We start from the raw sequence: 14,757 nt of genomic DNA, 5'->3' as shown, positions 1-14,757 counted from the left end.
TGGACACAACCCTCCCCACCGTCACGGACACAACCCCCCGCTCCATCATGGACACAACCCTCCCCACCGTCATGGACACCACCCTCCCCTCCATCATTGACACAACCCTCCCCTCCATTCAAGAAGGCAGCATCCATTCTCACTCACCATTCGGGACATACCGTCTTCTCATTACTGGCATCTGGAAGCTCACACACAACCTCTTCCCCTCTGACATCAGATTTCTGAACGGTCCATGAACACGGCCCTCATCAACCGTGGGATTGAGTTTAAGAGCGTCTATACAGGACCCTGGTCAGACCCCACTTGGAGTACTCTGCTCGGTTCTGGTCAGCTCACTACAGGAAGGATGTGGGAAGTATAGAAAGGGTGCAGAGGAGATTTACAAGGTTGTTGCCTGGATTGGGGAGCATGCCTTATGAGAATAGGTTGAGTGAACTTGGCCTTTTCTCCTTGGAACGTTGCAGGATGAGAGGTGGTCTGCTGGAGGTGTATAAGATGATGAGAGGCAATAATCATGTGGATCGTCAGATTCCTTTTCCCAGGGCTGAAATGACTATCATGAGAGGCCACAGTTTCAAGGTGCTTGAAAGTAGGTACAGAGGAGATGTCAGTTTTTTACGCAGACAGTGGTGAGTGCGTGGAATGGGCTGCTGGCAATGGTGGTGGAGGTGGATACGATAGGGTCTTTTAAGAGACTCTTGGACAGGTAAATGGAGCTTAGAAAAATAGAGAGCTATGGTAACTTTAGTTAATTTCTAAAGAAAGTGCATGTTTGGCACAACATTGTGGGCCAAAAGCCTGTATTGTGCTCTAGTTTTTTCTATGTTCCATGTATTCTCTACAAATTGAAGTGTGTCTGCCTAAGAGCATCTGAACGGCCTGTATTGTATCTGCCTCCACCAACTCCCTTGGCAGCACACTCTAGGCAGCCACTGCTCTCTACAATTTCCAATATAGTTACCCCTCAATATACCAATTTATGTGGAACGTGTGCCCTCTAGTGTTAGACTGGGGGAAGGACACTGGCTGTCTGCTCTCTCTGCCTCATCATCTCATCACTGGGATGAGATGTCTGCGGGGATGGACGGAGGTAAGGTGCTGGACACCACTACGAGTGCAATCTACAGATGGTAATTCCAGGTGAGGCTTCCCATTCCCTACCTGGAGGCTGAAGAGAGCTTCTGGAGGATGTAGGAGCAGAAGGAGGCCATTTGGCCCATTGACTCTACTGCTCCAATCAGTCAGGAGTTATATTTCTCAATCCCATCCTCCCAGCTCCTCCTCGAGAAGAAAAAGTGGATATCTGTCTGCTGGAATATGATACTGGATGTCTCCAGTTGATGTCATGATGGGAGATTTTGATTTCCCAAATATCAATTGGCATCTCCCTAGAGTGAGGGGTTTAGATGGGGTAGAGTTTGTTAGGTGTGTTCAGGAAGGTTTCTTGACAGAATATGTAGATAAGCCTACAAGAGGACTTGATTCGATATTGGGAAATGAACCTGGTCAGGTGTCAGATCTCTCAGTGAGAGGGCATTTTGGAGATAGTGATCATAATTCTATCCCCTTTACAACAGCACAGGAGAGGGATAGGAACAGACGGGTTAGAAAAGTGTTTCATTGGAGTAAGGGGAATTATGAGGCTACCAGGCAGGAAATTGGAAGCTTCAATTAGGAACAGATGTTCTCAGGGAAAAGCACAGAAGAAATGTGATAAATGTTCAGGGGATATTTGTGTGGAGTTCTGCGTAGCTACGTTCCAGTGAGACAAGGAACTGTTTTCTCCCAGTAGGGAGTAGTTTTTAGTTCCAAGTGCTCCTGTCACGTTTTGTCACCCTGTAACCTTATCCTTCAATCTCTCTGAATTATGGAGGATAGCATGTGTATAAATGTCTCTCTCCAGCAGACCTCATCACATTCATCAGGACTCCAGTATTTCTACTATTTTTTACTGTTTCTTAATTGTACATATGATGTTTTTATGTTCTATCGCTGAGCAGCGTGAACCGTCTGACTAGCCTATCAGAGTTCTCTTTGGGAACGAGTCGACTTCATCAGCATTTGTGATCTGGCTATTGTTCACGATTGCACATAATTAAAAATTGGAGGAAATAGCAGAGGTACTTAATGAATACTTTACTTCAGTATTCACTATGGAAAAGGATCTTGGTGATTGTAGTGATGACTTGCAGCAGACTGAAAAGCTTGAGCATGTAGATATTAAGAAAGAGGATGTGCTGGAGCTTTTGGAAAGCATCAAGTTGGATAAGTCACCGGGACCAGGTGAGATGTACCCCAGGCTACTGTGGGAGGCGAGAGAGGAGATTGCTGAGCCTCTGGCGATAATCTTTGCATCATCAATGATAGGAGAGTTCCGGAGGATTGGAGGGTTGTGGATGTTGCTCCTTTATTCAAGAAAGAGAGTAGAGATAGCCCAGGAAATTATAGACCAGTGAGTCTTATCTCAGTGGTTGGTAAGTCAATGGAGAAGATCCTGAGAGGCAGGATTAATGAACATTTGGAGAGGTATATTATGATTGGGAATAGTCAGCATGGCTTTTTCAGCAGGCCTGATTGAATTTTTTGAGGATGTGACTGAACACATTGAGTAAGGTAGAGCAGTAGATGTAGTGTGTATGGATTTCAGCAAGACATTTGATAAGGTACCCCGTGCAAGGCTTGTTGAGAAAGTAAGGAGGCATGGGATCCAAGGGAACATTGCTTTGTGGATCCAGAACTGGCTTATCCACAGAAGGCAAAGAGTGGTTGTATTCTGCATGCATGACATATTCTGCATGCAGGTCAGTGACCAGTGGTGTGCCTCAGGGATCTGTTCTGGGACCCTTAATCTTCATGATTTTTATAAATGACCTGGAAGAGGAAGTGGAGGGATGAGTTAGAAAGTTTGCTGATGGAGGTGTTGTGGATAGTGTGGAGGGATGTCAGAGGTTACAACGGGACATTGATAGGATGCAAAACTGGGCTGAGAAGTGGCAGGTGGAGTTCAACCCAGATAATTGTGAAGTGGTTCATTTTAGTAGATGGCAGAATATAGTATTAACGGTAAGACTCTTGGTAGTGTGGAGGATCTTGGGGTCCGAGTCCATTGGACACATAAAGCAGCTGCTCAGGTTGATGCTGTGGTTAAGAAGGTGTAATTGAATTCAGGAGGTGTGAGGTAATGTTGCAGCTGGTCAGGACCCTGGTCAGACCCCACTTGGAGGACTGTGCTCAGTTCTGGTCGTCTCACTACAGGAAGGATGTGGAAACCACAGAAAGGGTGCAGAGGAGATTTACAAGGATGTTGCCTGGATCAGGGTGCATGCCTTATGAGAATAGGTTGAGTGAACTCAGTCTTTTCTCCTTGGAGCGATGGAGGATGAGAGGTGACCTGATAGAGGTCTATGAGATGATGAGAGGCATTGATCGTGAGGATAGTCAAAAGGCTTTTTCCCAGGGCTGAAATGGCTGCCACATGAGGGCCCAGGTTTAAGGTGGTTCAGAGTAGGTACAGAGGAGATGTCAGGGTAAGTTTTTGACCAGAGAGTGGTGAGTTCGTGGAATGGGCTGCTGGCAACGGTGGTGGAGGCGGATACGATAGTCTTTTAAGAGACTTTTGGATAGGTACATAGAGCTTAGAAAAATAGAGGGCTATGGGTAACCTTAGTAATTACTAAGGTAGGGACATGTTCGACACAACTTTGTGGGCCAAAGTGCCTGTATTGTGTTGTAGGTTTTCTATTTTTCTATCTAAAACATAGTATCAAATTAAAAGCTAATTTGTACAAACTCACATACAGTAGTGGGAGACTGGAGAATTGGGAAAACTTTAAAAAGCAACAGAAACAACAAAACAAGAAATAAGGAAAGGGAAGAAAGAGTATGAAAGTAAATTAGCACAAAATATAAAAACAGATAGCACAAGTTTTTTATAAATTATAAAGCTGAAGAGAGTGGCTAAAGTCAACGTAGGTCCCTTGGAAGTCAAGAAGGGGAAATTGATATTGGGTGATAAGGAAATGGCTGAGGCATTGAACGACTATTTTGTGTTGGTCTTCACGGTGGAGGACACGTCTAATATGCCAAAGAAAGATGTTATGGACGAAATGGGAGGTGAGGACCTCGATAAAATCACTGTCACTACAGAGATAGTGATGAGCAAACTAGAGGGTTTGAAGGTAGATAAGTCCCCTGGTCCTGATGGGATGTATCCTAGGGTGCCGAAGGAATTGGCAGAGGTTATAGTAGACACATTGGTAATCATTTATCAAAATTCTCTGGACTCTGGGCAGGTCCCAGCAGAACGGAAGACTGCAAATTTTTATACCTCAATCACTAGAGCGCGATTTGCTGACCTCTTCCGTGGCACTCTTGACCCTGTAGAGAAATCCTTGCGAGATGCCAAGCTTGACAAGGCTCAAATCCATGATATTGTGCTGGTTGGTGGATCCACCCGCATTCCCAAAATCCAGAAGTTGTTGCAAGATTTCTTCAATGGCAAGGAATTGAACAAGAGCATCAATCCTGACGAGGCTGTTGCATATGGTGCAGGTAATCACCAAATTGACATTGTTTTGTAGTACAATCTTAATAACTTGTTTAACTTGTAAGTAAACTCTTTTAATGTTCTCTTAGCTGTCCAGGCGGCTATCTTGGCTGGTGACAAGTCTGAGGCTGTGCAAGATCTGCTGCTGTTGGATGTTACTCCTCTGTCCCTGGGCATCGAGACAGCTGGCGGTGTCATGACAACATTAATTAAGCGTAACACCACCATTCCAACAAAACAAACACAAACCTTTACTACCTATTCTGATAACCAGCCTGGTGTGCTGATCCAGGTAAATGCCAATGTTACATATATCTAAATTAGCTGCTTGATTCTCTGATGCCATTTGTGTTAAATTTACTGTCTAGCATTTCCTGAATCTCTTGACTCGGTGTCTTACCTAATTAGTTTGTTTTCCTGACAATGCCAAATATTGTTTCGAATTTAGGTGTTTGAGGGTGAGAGAGCAATGACGAAAGATAACAACTTGCTGGGCAAGTTTGAGCTGACTAGAATTCCACCTGCTCCCAGGGGTGTGCCTCAAATTGAGGTGACTTTTGATATTGATGCCAAGGGTATCTTGAATGTGTCTGCAGTGGACAAGAGCACCGGAAAAGAAAACAAGATCACCATCACAAATGACAAAGGTAAGAAGCTTTAGAAATCAGATGAATATGGTTTCTGCTATGATGAAGAATTCCAAAGTCATTCGTAGTTTCCACCAGAAATAGAGATGTTGGCAAAGAACCTTCCTTGGATGTCTGAGCGGTTGACATAAACAAGTTGTTAGTTGGTTAACCAGGGAGCAATACTACAGTTTTTTAAAATTAAGCGTACAGTGACAATATGATACAAAGAAAGAGAATTTTAAAAAAAGCACCTAAATTGAAGACGTAAACTCAGTATCCTCCCCCAACCCCAAAACACAATAAAAAAAACTCCAGACCAACCACAACACAATATAGAGAATATAAATCAGGACAATCAAACTCCCAGACTGTGAATACACTCAGTAACAGAGGATAATAATGCCTTCTACCAGAAAAAAAAAGGGAGCTGAAAGTAAGGGACTGAAAAAAAGAAAAAAGAACCCTAGTCAAGAGGAAGGTTATGAAAGTACTCGATTAAAGGTCCCCAGACCTTATGGAACTTTAAACCCGAATTAAGAACTGAATAATGGATTTTTTCGAGGTCCAAGCAGGCCATAATGTCGTTAAGCCATTGAGCATGAGTGGGCGGGGCAGCATCTCTCCATCTGAGGAGGATCAAGCGTCTAGCCAGGAGAGAGGCAAAGGATAATATTCGGCATTTGGTCGGACCCAGACATAAATCTGTCTCGCCCCAGAAACCGAACAAAGCAATTAAGGGGTTTGGTTCTAGGTGTTGATTCAGAATATATGATAACATAGTGAAGACATCTTTCCAAAATTTCTCCAAGCTAGGACAGAACCAGTACATATGAATAAGAGAGGCCTCACCCCTCTTGCATTTATCACAGAGCGGACTAATGTCAGGGTAGAATCGAAATTGTTTAGATTTAGACATATGTGCTCTATGAACCATCTTAAACTGTAAAAGGCAATGGCGAGCACAAAGAGAGGTTGAGTTAACCGATTTGAGAATCGAGTTCCAACTCTCATCAGATAAGGAGATATTTAAATCCTGCTCCCATGCCATTTTAATTTTACCCACAGGGGCCCGTCGTAAGGTTGCTAACTTATCTTGAATAATTGATATTAAACCTTTACCTAGTGGATTAATGAAAAGAAATAAGTCCATAGCATTTTTCGCAGGCATTTCAGGGAAGTTAGGAATTAAAGGAGCAATAAAGTGTCGGATTTGGAGATATCTGAAAAAATGAGCATTGGGCAGATTGAACTTAACAGAGAGCTGCTGAAAAGAAGCGAAGCGATTATCAATGAAAAGATCTTCAAAATGTCTAATGCCCTTCCTATACCAAACCTGGAATGCTGAATCGTATGTAGTAGGTAGAAAAAGGTGATTATGTACGACAGGGCTGGAAACGGAAAAACCATGGAAACCATAGCATTTCCTAAACTGAGCCCATATACGCAAAGTGTGTCTAACAAGAGGATTAGCTATTGATCTGGACAGACTACTAGGGAGTGCAGAGCCAAGAAGTGCAGAGATAGATAGTTCTTTAGTGGAGCTCAACTCCATTGCCACCCACTTAGGGCACTCGGGTTGGCCATGGAAAAAAGACCAAAAGGTAGCACAACGTATATTAGCTGCCCAATAATATAAATAAAAGTTAGGTAAAGCCATGCCACCCTCTTTTTTAGGTTTTTGGAGATGGATTTTACTAATTCTAGAGCACTTATTCTTCCACAGAATGACAAAATAATAAGAGTCTAAGAAGTCAAAAAAAGATTTAGGAATAAAAATTGGGATAGATTGAAATAAGTATAAAAATTTGGGGAGAACATACATTTTAACAACATTAATACAACCTACCAAAGACATAGATAGAGGTGACCATTGTACCAGACTCTGTTTTATAGACCATGAAAGATTGGCAAAGTTTTCAAGAAAGAGATCTTTAAGCTTCCTTGTGACTGTAATTCCAAGATAAGTAAATTGATTATGGACTACTTTAAAAGGGAGATCATGAAATGTTAATTCTTGTGCTTCTTTACTAATTGGGAAAAGTTCACTCTTATGTAAACTAAGTTTATAGCCAGAGATCTGGCTAAACTGGTCAAGAAGTGAAAACATTGGAGGTAAGGATGTAGACGGATTTGAGAGAAAAAGTAGTAAGTCATCAGCATAAAGAGAAACTTTATGCTCAACACCCCCTCTCCAAATCCCGGTCAATTCAGGACAATTTCGAAATGCTATCGCCAAAGGTTCTATAGCCAAATCAAAGAGAAAGGGAGGGACTTAAGGGGCATCCCGGACAGGTGCCACGTTTGAGATTAAATACCTGGGATTTCTGAAAATTAGTTAAAACAGAAGCAGTAGGACACAGGTACAGCAATTTGGTCCGAGAGATGAAACTTTGGCCGAGGTCAAATTTTTCTAAGACTGTAAGAAGGTAGTCCCACTCTATACGATCAAATGCTTTCTCCGCATCGAGGGAAATAACACATTCAGAGATCCCAGTTGGGGGTGAATATAAAATATTAAATAAACGCTGAATGTTAAAAAAAGGGAGACGGTTTTTAATGAAACCTGATTGGTCATCAGAGATAATAGAGGGAATAACGGTTTCTAATCTATAAGCCAAAACTTTAGCTAAGATCTTTACATCAACATTGAGTAAAGAAATCAGCCTATACGAGGAACACTCTGTTTGGTCTTTACTCTTTTTTAATAGGAGAATAATAGATGCCTCATTAAAAGAGGGTGGCAGTTTGCCGTAATTAAATGAGTCAGATAATACTGAAAGTAACTGAGGAGAAAGAAGTGAAGAGAATGATTTATAAAGTTCTACAGAGAACCCATCAGGTCCAGGAGATTTCCCTGAGGACAGTGCAGAAATTGCAAAAGATATTTCTTCTGATGATATAGGCGCATTAAGTTTGGCTTTAAAATCAGATGAAAGTGAAGGAATATTCAGATTATTTAAAAATTGATCAACAGAGATATTGTCATTCAAAGATTCAGAGGAATAAAGCTGAGAATAAAAATTTTTAAGTGCATCATTAATTTCCAAATGATCTGATGTAAAGTCTCCGTTCTCCTTCCGGATCTTTGTAATATGTTGTTTGGCTTTGGAACGCCTCAGCTGATTGGCTAGAAATTTACCAGACTTATCCCCATGAATGCAAAAGCGACTCTTTCTTTCGAGAAGTTGGCGTTCAACAGGTTGAGTAGACAGAAGATTAAATTTAGTTTGGAGTTCTACACGCTTCTTGTATAGTTCAGGGTTCTTAGTTTGAGCATACAGTTGATCCAATTCTTTAGTCTGGTTAATGAGGTCTAATTGGTTTGCACAGGATCTTCTGTTGAAATTTGCTGTGTAAGAGATTATTTGACCCCTCAGATATGCTTTCATGGCATCCCAGACAATCTGGGATGACACTTCAGGTGATGTATTAGTGTTAAAATAAAAGGTTATCTGATCCTTAATGAATTTTAGAAAATCATCATCTGATAATAAAGTTGAATCAAACTGCCAGTGTTTATTCCTCTGAGGGAGACCAGGAAAGTTCAGCGAGAGAGTAATTGGGGCATGGTCAGAAATCAGTACACTCTGATATTCACAAGAGTGGGCAAATGGAATAAGTTGGTTATCGAGTAAGAAATAGTCAATTCTAGTGAAGGTATGGTGAACATGTGAAAAAAAAGAATAATCTCTCTCCGTAGGATGAAGGAAACGCCATATATCAGAGATACCAAAATTAGAGAGAAACGATTGGATAGCTAAGGCAGATTTAGTAGGTGATCTGGTAACAGAGGATGATCGATCCAAATTAGGATCTAACCAACAGTTGAAGTCGCCACCCAGTATAAGAGTGTATGAGTTTAAGTCTGGTAGTGAGGAAAAAAAAACGTTCAAAAAAGTTAACATCATCAAAGTTGGGGGCATACAGGTTTGCTAGTGCAACTTTAGTGTTATATAGTTTGCCAGAAACAATAATAAAACGACCATTTGTATCAGATATTTTATTATGGAGTTCAAACGGAATATTTGAGTTAATAAGAATGGAGACACCCCTAGCTTTAGTGGCAAAGGATGAATGAAAGTACTGACCCGCCCACTTTGACAGAAGCCGGGAGTTATCAAAACAACGAATATGAGTTTCTTGAAGGAAAGCAATGTCAGCTTTGAGTTGTTTAATATGTGAGAATACCTTCCTCCTTTTAACAGAGTGATTCAATCCCTTTACATTCCAGCTCACAAATTTAAGTGCACTAGCCATTATCAATTACTAATGCATAAAAGGCAGCAGGCATATAAAAAGTCAAGCAATACAATAGCAGTCTGGGAGCAGAAATATAAACATAGATTTGTAAAATCAAAAGATAAACATGTCCTGAGCAATAAAGAAAAACAATAAATACAGTGAATGATGTTGGAACTGGAAAATGCACCCCACCCACACAACCCAAAACTAGATGGCTACCAAAAAGAGCAGCTAGCTCTACCAAAAAAATTAACCCAAATATAACTTCCAGATCTGTGTCATTAACAGCAGTTCCATATAAATATTATAGCAAATAGTAACTAGTTTATGCACTAGAAAACATAACTGCAAATTGGAACATTTTCTGCAGAAACATAAAACTTAATACAGAGAAAATCGGAAGAAAACCAAAACTAACCTACCCGCGAAAAATAATGGAAGAATAAAGGAAGAAAAAGGGGGAAAAAAGGGAAGAAAAAAGAAGAGGGAGGAAGGGGAAAATTATAGATTCAGGAAGAGTACTTATCAACCATTTACAGAGAGGGAAAAAAATCAAAAATTAAGAAATAGTGGAAAAAAATAATAAATAAAAAAAGAATAATAAAAAAATAATCAGCAGTTAAACTGTGAACCAGCAAACAGGGAGACCTTCAATAAAGACTTCAAACCTCCAAAACAAGTTAGAGTCAACTGTAGAACTCTATAGATAAAGTTATACAAGAATAAGATAGATTACACAAGTACTGTTTAACGTCCATAGGGAAACATTAAGCACAGAATGTCTATTTAAAAATAAGACACACCAAATCCAGGGAGAGATTGCCAACAACCCTTAGAGTTTCAGTGGGGGGGGGGGGGATATGTTTGTGGAGTTCTGCACAGGTACATTTCAATGAAACAGGGAAGATTTGGTTGGGTACAGGAACCGTGGTGTACAAAGGCTGTATTAAATCTAGTCAAGAAGAAAAGCTTACAAAAGGTTCAGAGAGCTGGTTAATGTTAGCCATCTAGAAGATTACAAGGCTAACAGGAAGGAGCTTGTGAAGGAAATTAGGAGAGCCAGAAGGGGCCATGACAAGGCCTTGGCGGACAGGATTAAGGAAAACCCCAAGGCATTCTACAAGTATGAGAACAGCAAGAGGAGAAGACATGAAAGAATAGGACCAATCAGGTGGGAAAGTGTGTATGGAACTGTTTTCTCCCAGTAGGGAGTAGTTTTTAGTTCCAAGTGCTCCTGTCACGTTTTGTCACCCTGTAACCTTATCCTTCAATCTCTCTGAATTATGGAGGATAGCATGTGTATAAATGTCTCTCTCCAGCAGACCTCATCACATTCATCAGGACTCCAGTATTTCTACTATTTTTTACTGTTTCTTAATTGTACATATGATTTTTTTATGTTCTATCGCTGAGCAGCGTGAACCGTCTGACTGGCCTATCAGAGTTCTCTTTGGGAACGAGTCAACTTCATCAGCATTTGTGATCTGGCTATTGTTCACGATTGCACATAATTAAAAATTAGAGGAAATAGCAGAGGTACTTATTGAATACTTTACTTCAATATTCACGATGGTAAAGGATCTTGGTGATTGTAGGGATGATGCAGCAGACTGAAAAGCTTGAGCATGTAGATATTAAGAAAGAGGATGTGCTGGAGCTTTTGGAAAGCATCAAGTTGGATAAGTCACCGGGACCAGGTGAGATGTACCCCAGGCTACTGTGTGGGTGAGAGAGGAGATTGCTGAGCCTCTGGCGATGATCTTTGCATCATCAATGGGGACAGGAGAGTTCCGGAGGATTGGAGGGTTGCGGATGTTGTTCCTTTATTCAAGAAAGGGAGTAAAGATAGCCCAGGAAATTATAGACCAGTGAGTCTTACCTCAGTGGTTGGTAAGTTGATGGAGAAGATCCTCAGAGGCAGGATTTATGAACATTTGGAGAGGTATAATGTGATTGGGAATAGTCAGCATGGCTTTTTCAAGGGCATGTTGTGCCTTATGAGCCTGATTGAATTTTTTGAGGATGTGACTAAACAAATTGATGAAGGTAGAGTAGTAAATGTAGTATATATGGATTTCAGCAAGGCATTTGATAAGGTACCCCATGCAAGGCTTATTGAGAAACTAAGGAGACATAGGATCCAAAGGGTCATTGCTTTGTGGATCCAGAACTGGCCTGCCCACAGAGTGGTTGTAGATGGGTCATATTCTGCATGGAGGTTGGTGACCAGTGGAGAACCTCAGGGATCTGTTCTGGGACCCTCACTCTTTGTGATTTTTATAAATGACCTGGAAGAGGAAGTGGAGGGATGGGTTAGTAAGGTTGCTGAAGACACAAAGGTTGGAGGTGTTGTGGATAGTGTGGTGGGCTGTCAGAGGTTACAGCATGACATTGATAGGATGCAAAACTGGGCTGAGAAGTGGCAGATTGAGTTCAACCCAGATAATTGTAAAATGGTTCATTTTAGTAGATGGCAGAATATAGTATTAGTGGAAAGACTCTTGCCAGTGTGGAGGATCAGAGAGGTCTTGGGGTCCGAGTCCATAGGACACTCAAAGCAGCTGCGCAGGTTGACTCTGTGGTTAAGAAGGTGTACGGTGTATTGGCCTTCATCAACCGTGGAATTGAATTTAGGAGCTGAGAGGTAATGTTGCAACTATATCGGACCCTGCTCAGACCCCACTAGGACTACTGTGCTCAGTTCTGGTCACCACACTACAGGAAGGATGTGGAAACCATCGAAAGGGTGCAGAGGAGATGAACTCTCGGTCTTTTCTCCCTGGAGCGATAGAGGATGAGAGGTGACCTGACAGAGGAGTATGAGATGATGAGAGGCATTGAACGTGTGGATAGTCAAAGGCTTTTGCTGAAGGCTGAAATAGCTGCCACATGAAGGCACAGGTTTAAGGTGTTTCAGAGTAGGTACAGAGGAGATGGCTGGGTTAAGTTTTTTTTACCAGAGAGTGGTGAGTTCATGGAATGGGCTGCTGGTAACGGGGGTGGAGGTGGATATGATAGGGTCTTTTTAGATAGGTACACGGAGCTTAGAAAAATAGAGGGCTATGGGTAAGCCTAGTAATTTCTAAAGTAGGGACATGTTCGACTCAACTTTGTGGGCCGAAGTGCCTGTATTGTGTTGTAGGTTTTCAATGTTTTTATCTAAAAGATAGTATTGTAGCGGTGTGCTACAAACAGCGCTAAAATTACGACACGGAGTCGGTAACTGCAGTCGAAGGAAAAACTTTATTCGAAAACTTCAGCCTCACTTTTAAGCCTCTGTCAACCGGCCCCCCATGGCGAAGAGGCTCCAAAGCTCTGTGCTCGCAAACCCCCGTAGGCTATCTAATTGTGAGTCGGTTCGCATACGCTAGGAAATGAGCCGCCACATAACCCCCCCCCAGAACCGGCGATACACCCCCCAATGTCCACAGCCTGGGCCAGAACCTGCTTGGGAGGTCGGCCTCTGCGCCGAGGCGCCGGAAACTCGGCCGGTTGCGCCAGGTCCACATGGGCCGGCTTGAGGCGGTCCACCGTGAAAACCTCCTCCTTCCCCCCAACGTCCAGCACGAACGTGGACCCGTTGTTCCGGAGCACCGTAAACGGCCCCTCGTATGGCCGCTGCAGCGGTGGCCGATGCCCGCCCCTTCGTACAAACACAAACTTACAGTTCCGTAGGTCTTTGGGTACGCAGGTCGGGTGCCGCCCATGCTGTGAAGTGGGTATGGGGGCCAGGTTACCGAGCTTCTCGCGAAGTCTGCCCAGGACTGCAGCGGGTTCTTCCTCTTGCCCCCTCGGGGCTGGTAGGAACTCCCCGGGGACGGCCAGGGGCGCGCCGTATACCAACTCGGCCGACGAGGCGTGCAGGTCGTCCTTGGGCGCTGTGCGGATGCCGAGAAGGACCCAGGGAAGCTCGTCCGCCCAGTTGGCTCCTCGCAGGCGGGCCATGAGGGCCGACTTCAGGTGACGGTGGAAACGCTCCACTAGCCCGTTCGACTGTGGGTGGTAGGCAGTGGTGTGGTGCAGCTGAGTCCCCAAAAGGCTGGCCATAGCTGACCACAGGCTGGAGGTGAACTGGGCGCCTCTGTCGGAGGTAATGTGGGCTGGTACACCAAAGCGGGATATCCAGGTGGCGATCAGGGCTCGGGCGCAAGATTCGGAGGTGGTGTCGGTGAGCGGGACCGCCTCTGGCCATCTTGTGAACCGGTCCACGATAGTCAGGAGGTAACGCGCTCCGCGCGACACTGGCAGGGGGCCCACGATATCCACATGAATGTGGTCGAAACGCCGGTGGGCGGGATGGAACTGCTGCGGTGGGGCTTTGGTGTGCCGCTGAACCTTGGCCGTCTGGCAGTGCATGCACGTCCTGGCCCATTCACTGACCTGTTTGCGGAGTCCGTGCCAAACGAACCTGCTGGAAACCATCCGGACAGTTGTCCGGATGGAGGGATGCGCCAAGTTATGAATGGAGTCGAAAACACGTCGCCGCCAGGCTGCGGGGACGACCGGACGGGGCTGGTTGGTGGCGACGTCACAGAGTAGGGTCCTCTCACCTGGGCCCACGGGGAGGTCCTGGAGCTGCAAACCAGAGACTGCAGTCCTGTAACTCGGAATCTCCTCATCTACCTGCTGTGCCTCTGCCAGTGCCTCAAAGTCTACCCCTTGGGAAAGGGCATGAACGGTAGGGCGAGAGAGCGCATCCGCCACGACATTGTCCTTACCCGAGACGTGCCGGACATCCGTTGTGTATTCAGAGATGTAGGACAGGTGGCGTTGCTGGCGGGATGACCAGGGGTCGGATGCTTTCGTAAACGCAAAGGTAAGCGGTTTGTGGTCCGTGAACGCGGTGAAGGGCCGACCTTCTAGGAAGTACCTGAAATGCCGGATTGCCAGGTAGAGCGCCAACAGTTCCCGGTCAAAAGCACTGTACTTGAGCTCGGGTGGCCGCAGGTGTTTGCTGAAAAACGCCAGGGGTTGCCAGCGACCTGCGATGAGCTGCTCCAGCACCCCACCGACTGCCGTGTTTGATGCGTCCACTGTGAGGGCGGTAGGGGTGTCCATTCTGGGATGTACTAGCATTGCGGCGTCAGCCAAAGCTTCCTTCGTTTGAACGAAAGCGGCGGCGGACTCCTCGTCCCAGGTAATGTCCTTGCTCGGACCCGACATCAGGGCGAACAGGGGGCGCATGATCCGGGCAGCTGAAGGGAGGAAGCGGCGGTAGAAATTGACCATACCTACGAATTCCTGAAGGCCTTTGACCGTGGTGGGTCGGGGGAAGTGGCGGACCGCATCTACCTTAGCGGGCAGAGGGGTTGCCCCGTCTTTAGTAATCCTGTGGCC

At 44.3% G+C, this 14,757-nt stretch overlaps 1 protein-coding gene and 1 non-coding gene across 2 annotated transcripts in view; both read left to right on the top strand.

Moving 5' to 3' along the window:
- Positions 1–1,083: 1,083 nt before the first annotated feature.
- Positions 1,084–14,757, top strand: part of LOC132385361 (heat shock 70 kDa protein) — a 37,233-nt gene continuing 23,559 nt past the window's right edge. The window contains exons 1-4 of the mRNA XM_059957399.1: positions 1,084–1,093; positions 4,387–4,554; positions 4,639–4,841; positions 4,998–5,196. Of these exons, the coding sequence (XP_059813382.1) occupies positions 1,084–1,093; positions 4,387–4,554; positions 4,639–4,841; positions 4,998–5,196 (580 nt within the window). The remainder of the gene's footprint in view (positions 1,094–4,386; positions 4,555–4,638; positions 4,842–4,997; positions 5,197–14,757) is intronic.
- On the top strand, positions 5,231–5,318 carry LOC132385372 (small nucleolar RNA SNORD14). The gene has a single exon (XR_009509170.1). It is a non-coding gene; the product is annotated as a small nucleolar RNA SNORD14 (small nucleolar RNA).

This window comes from Hypanus sabinus (assembly GCF_030144855.1).
Source record: "Hypanus sabinus isolate sHypSab1 chromosome 1 unlocalized genomic scaffold, sHypSab1.hap1 SUPER_1_unloc_1, whole genome shotgun sequence".
Lineage (NCBI taxonomy): Eukaryota > Metazoa > Chordata > Chondrichthyes > Myliobatiformes > Dasyatidae > Hypanus > Hypanus sabinus.
Note: the sequence above shows the minus strand (reverse complement) of the source record. Positions and strands in the feature narration are given on the sequence as shown.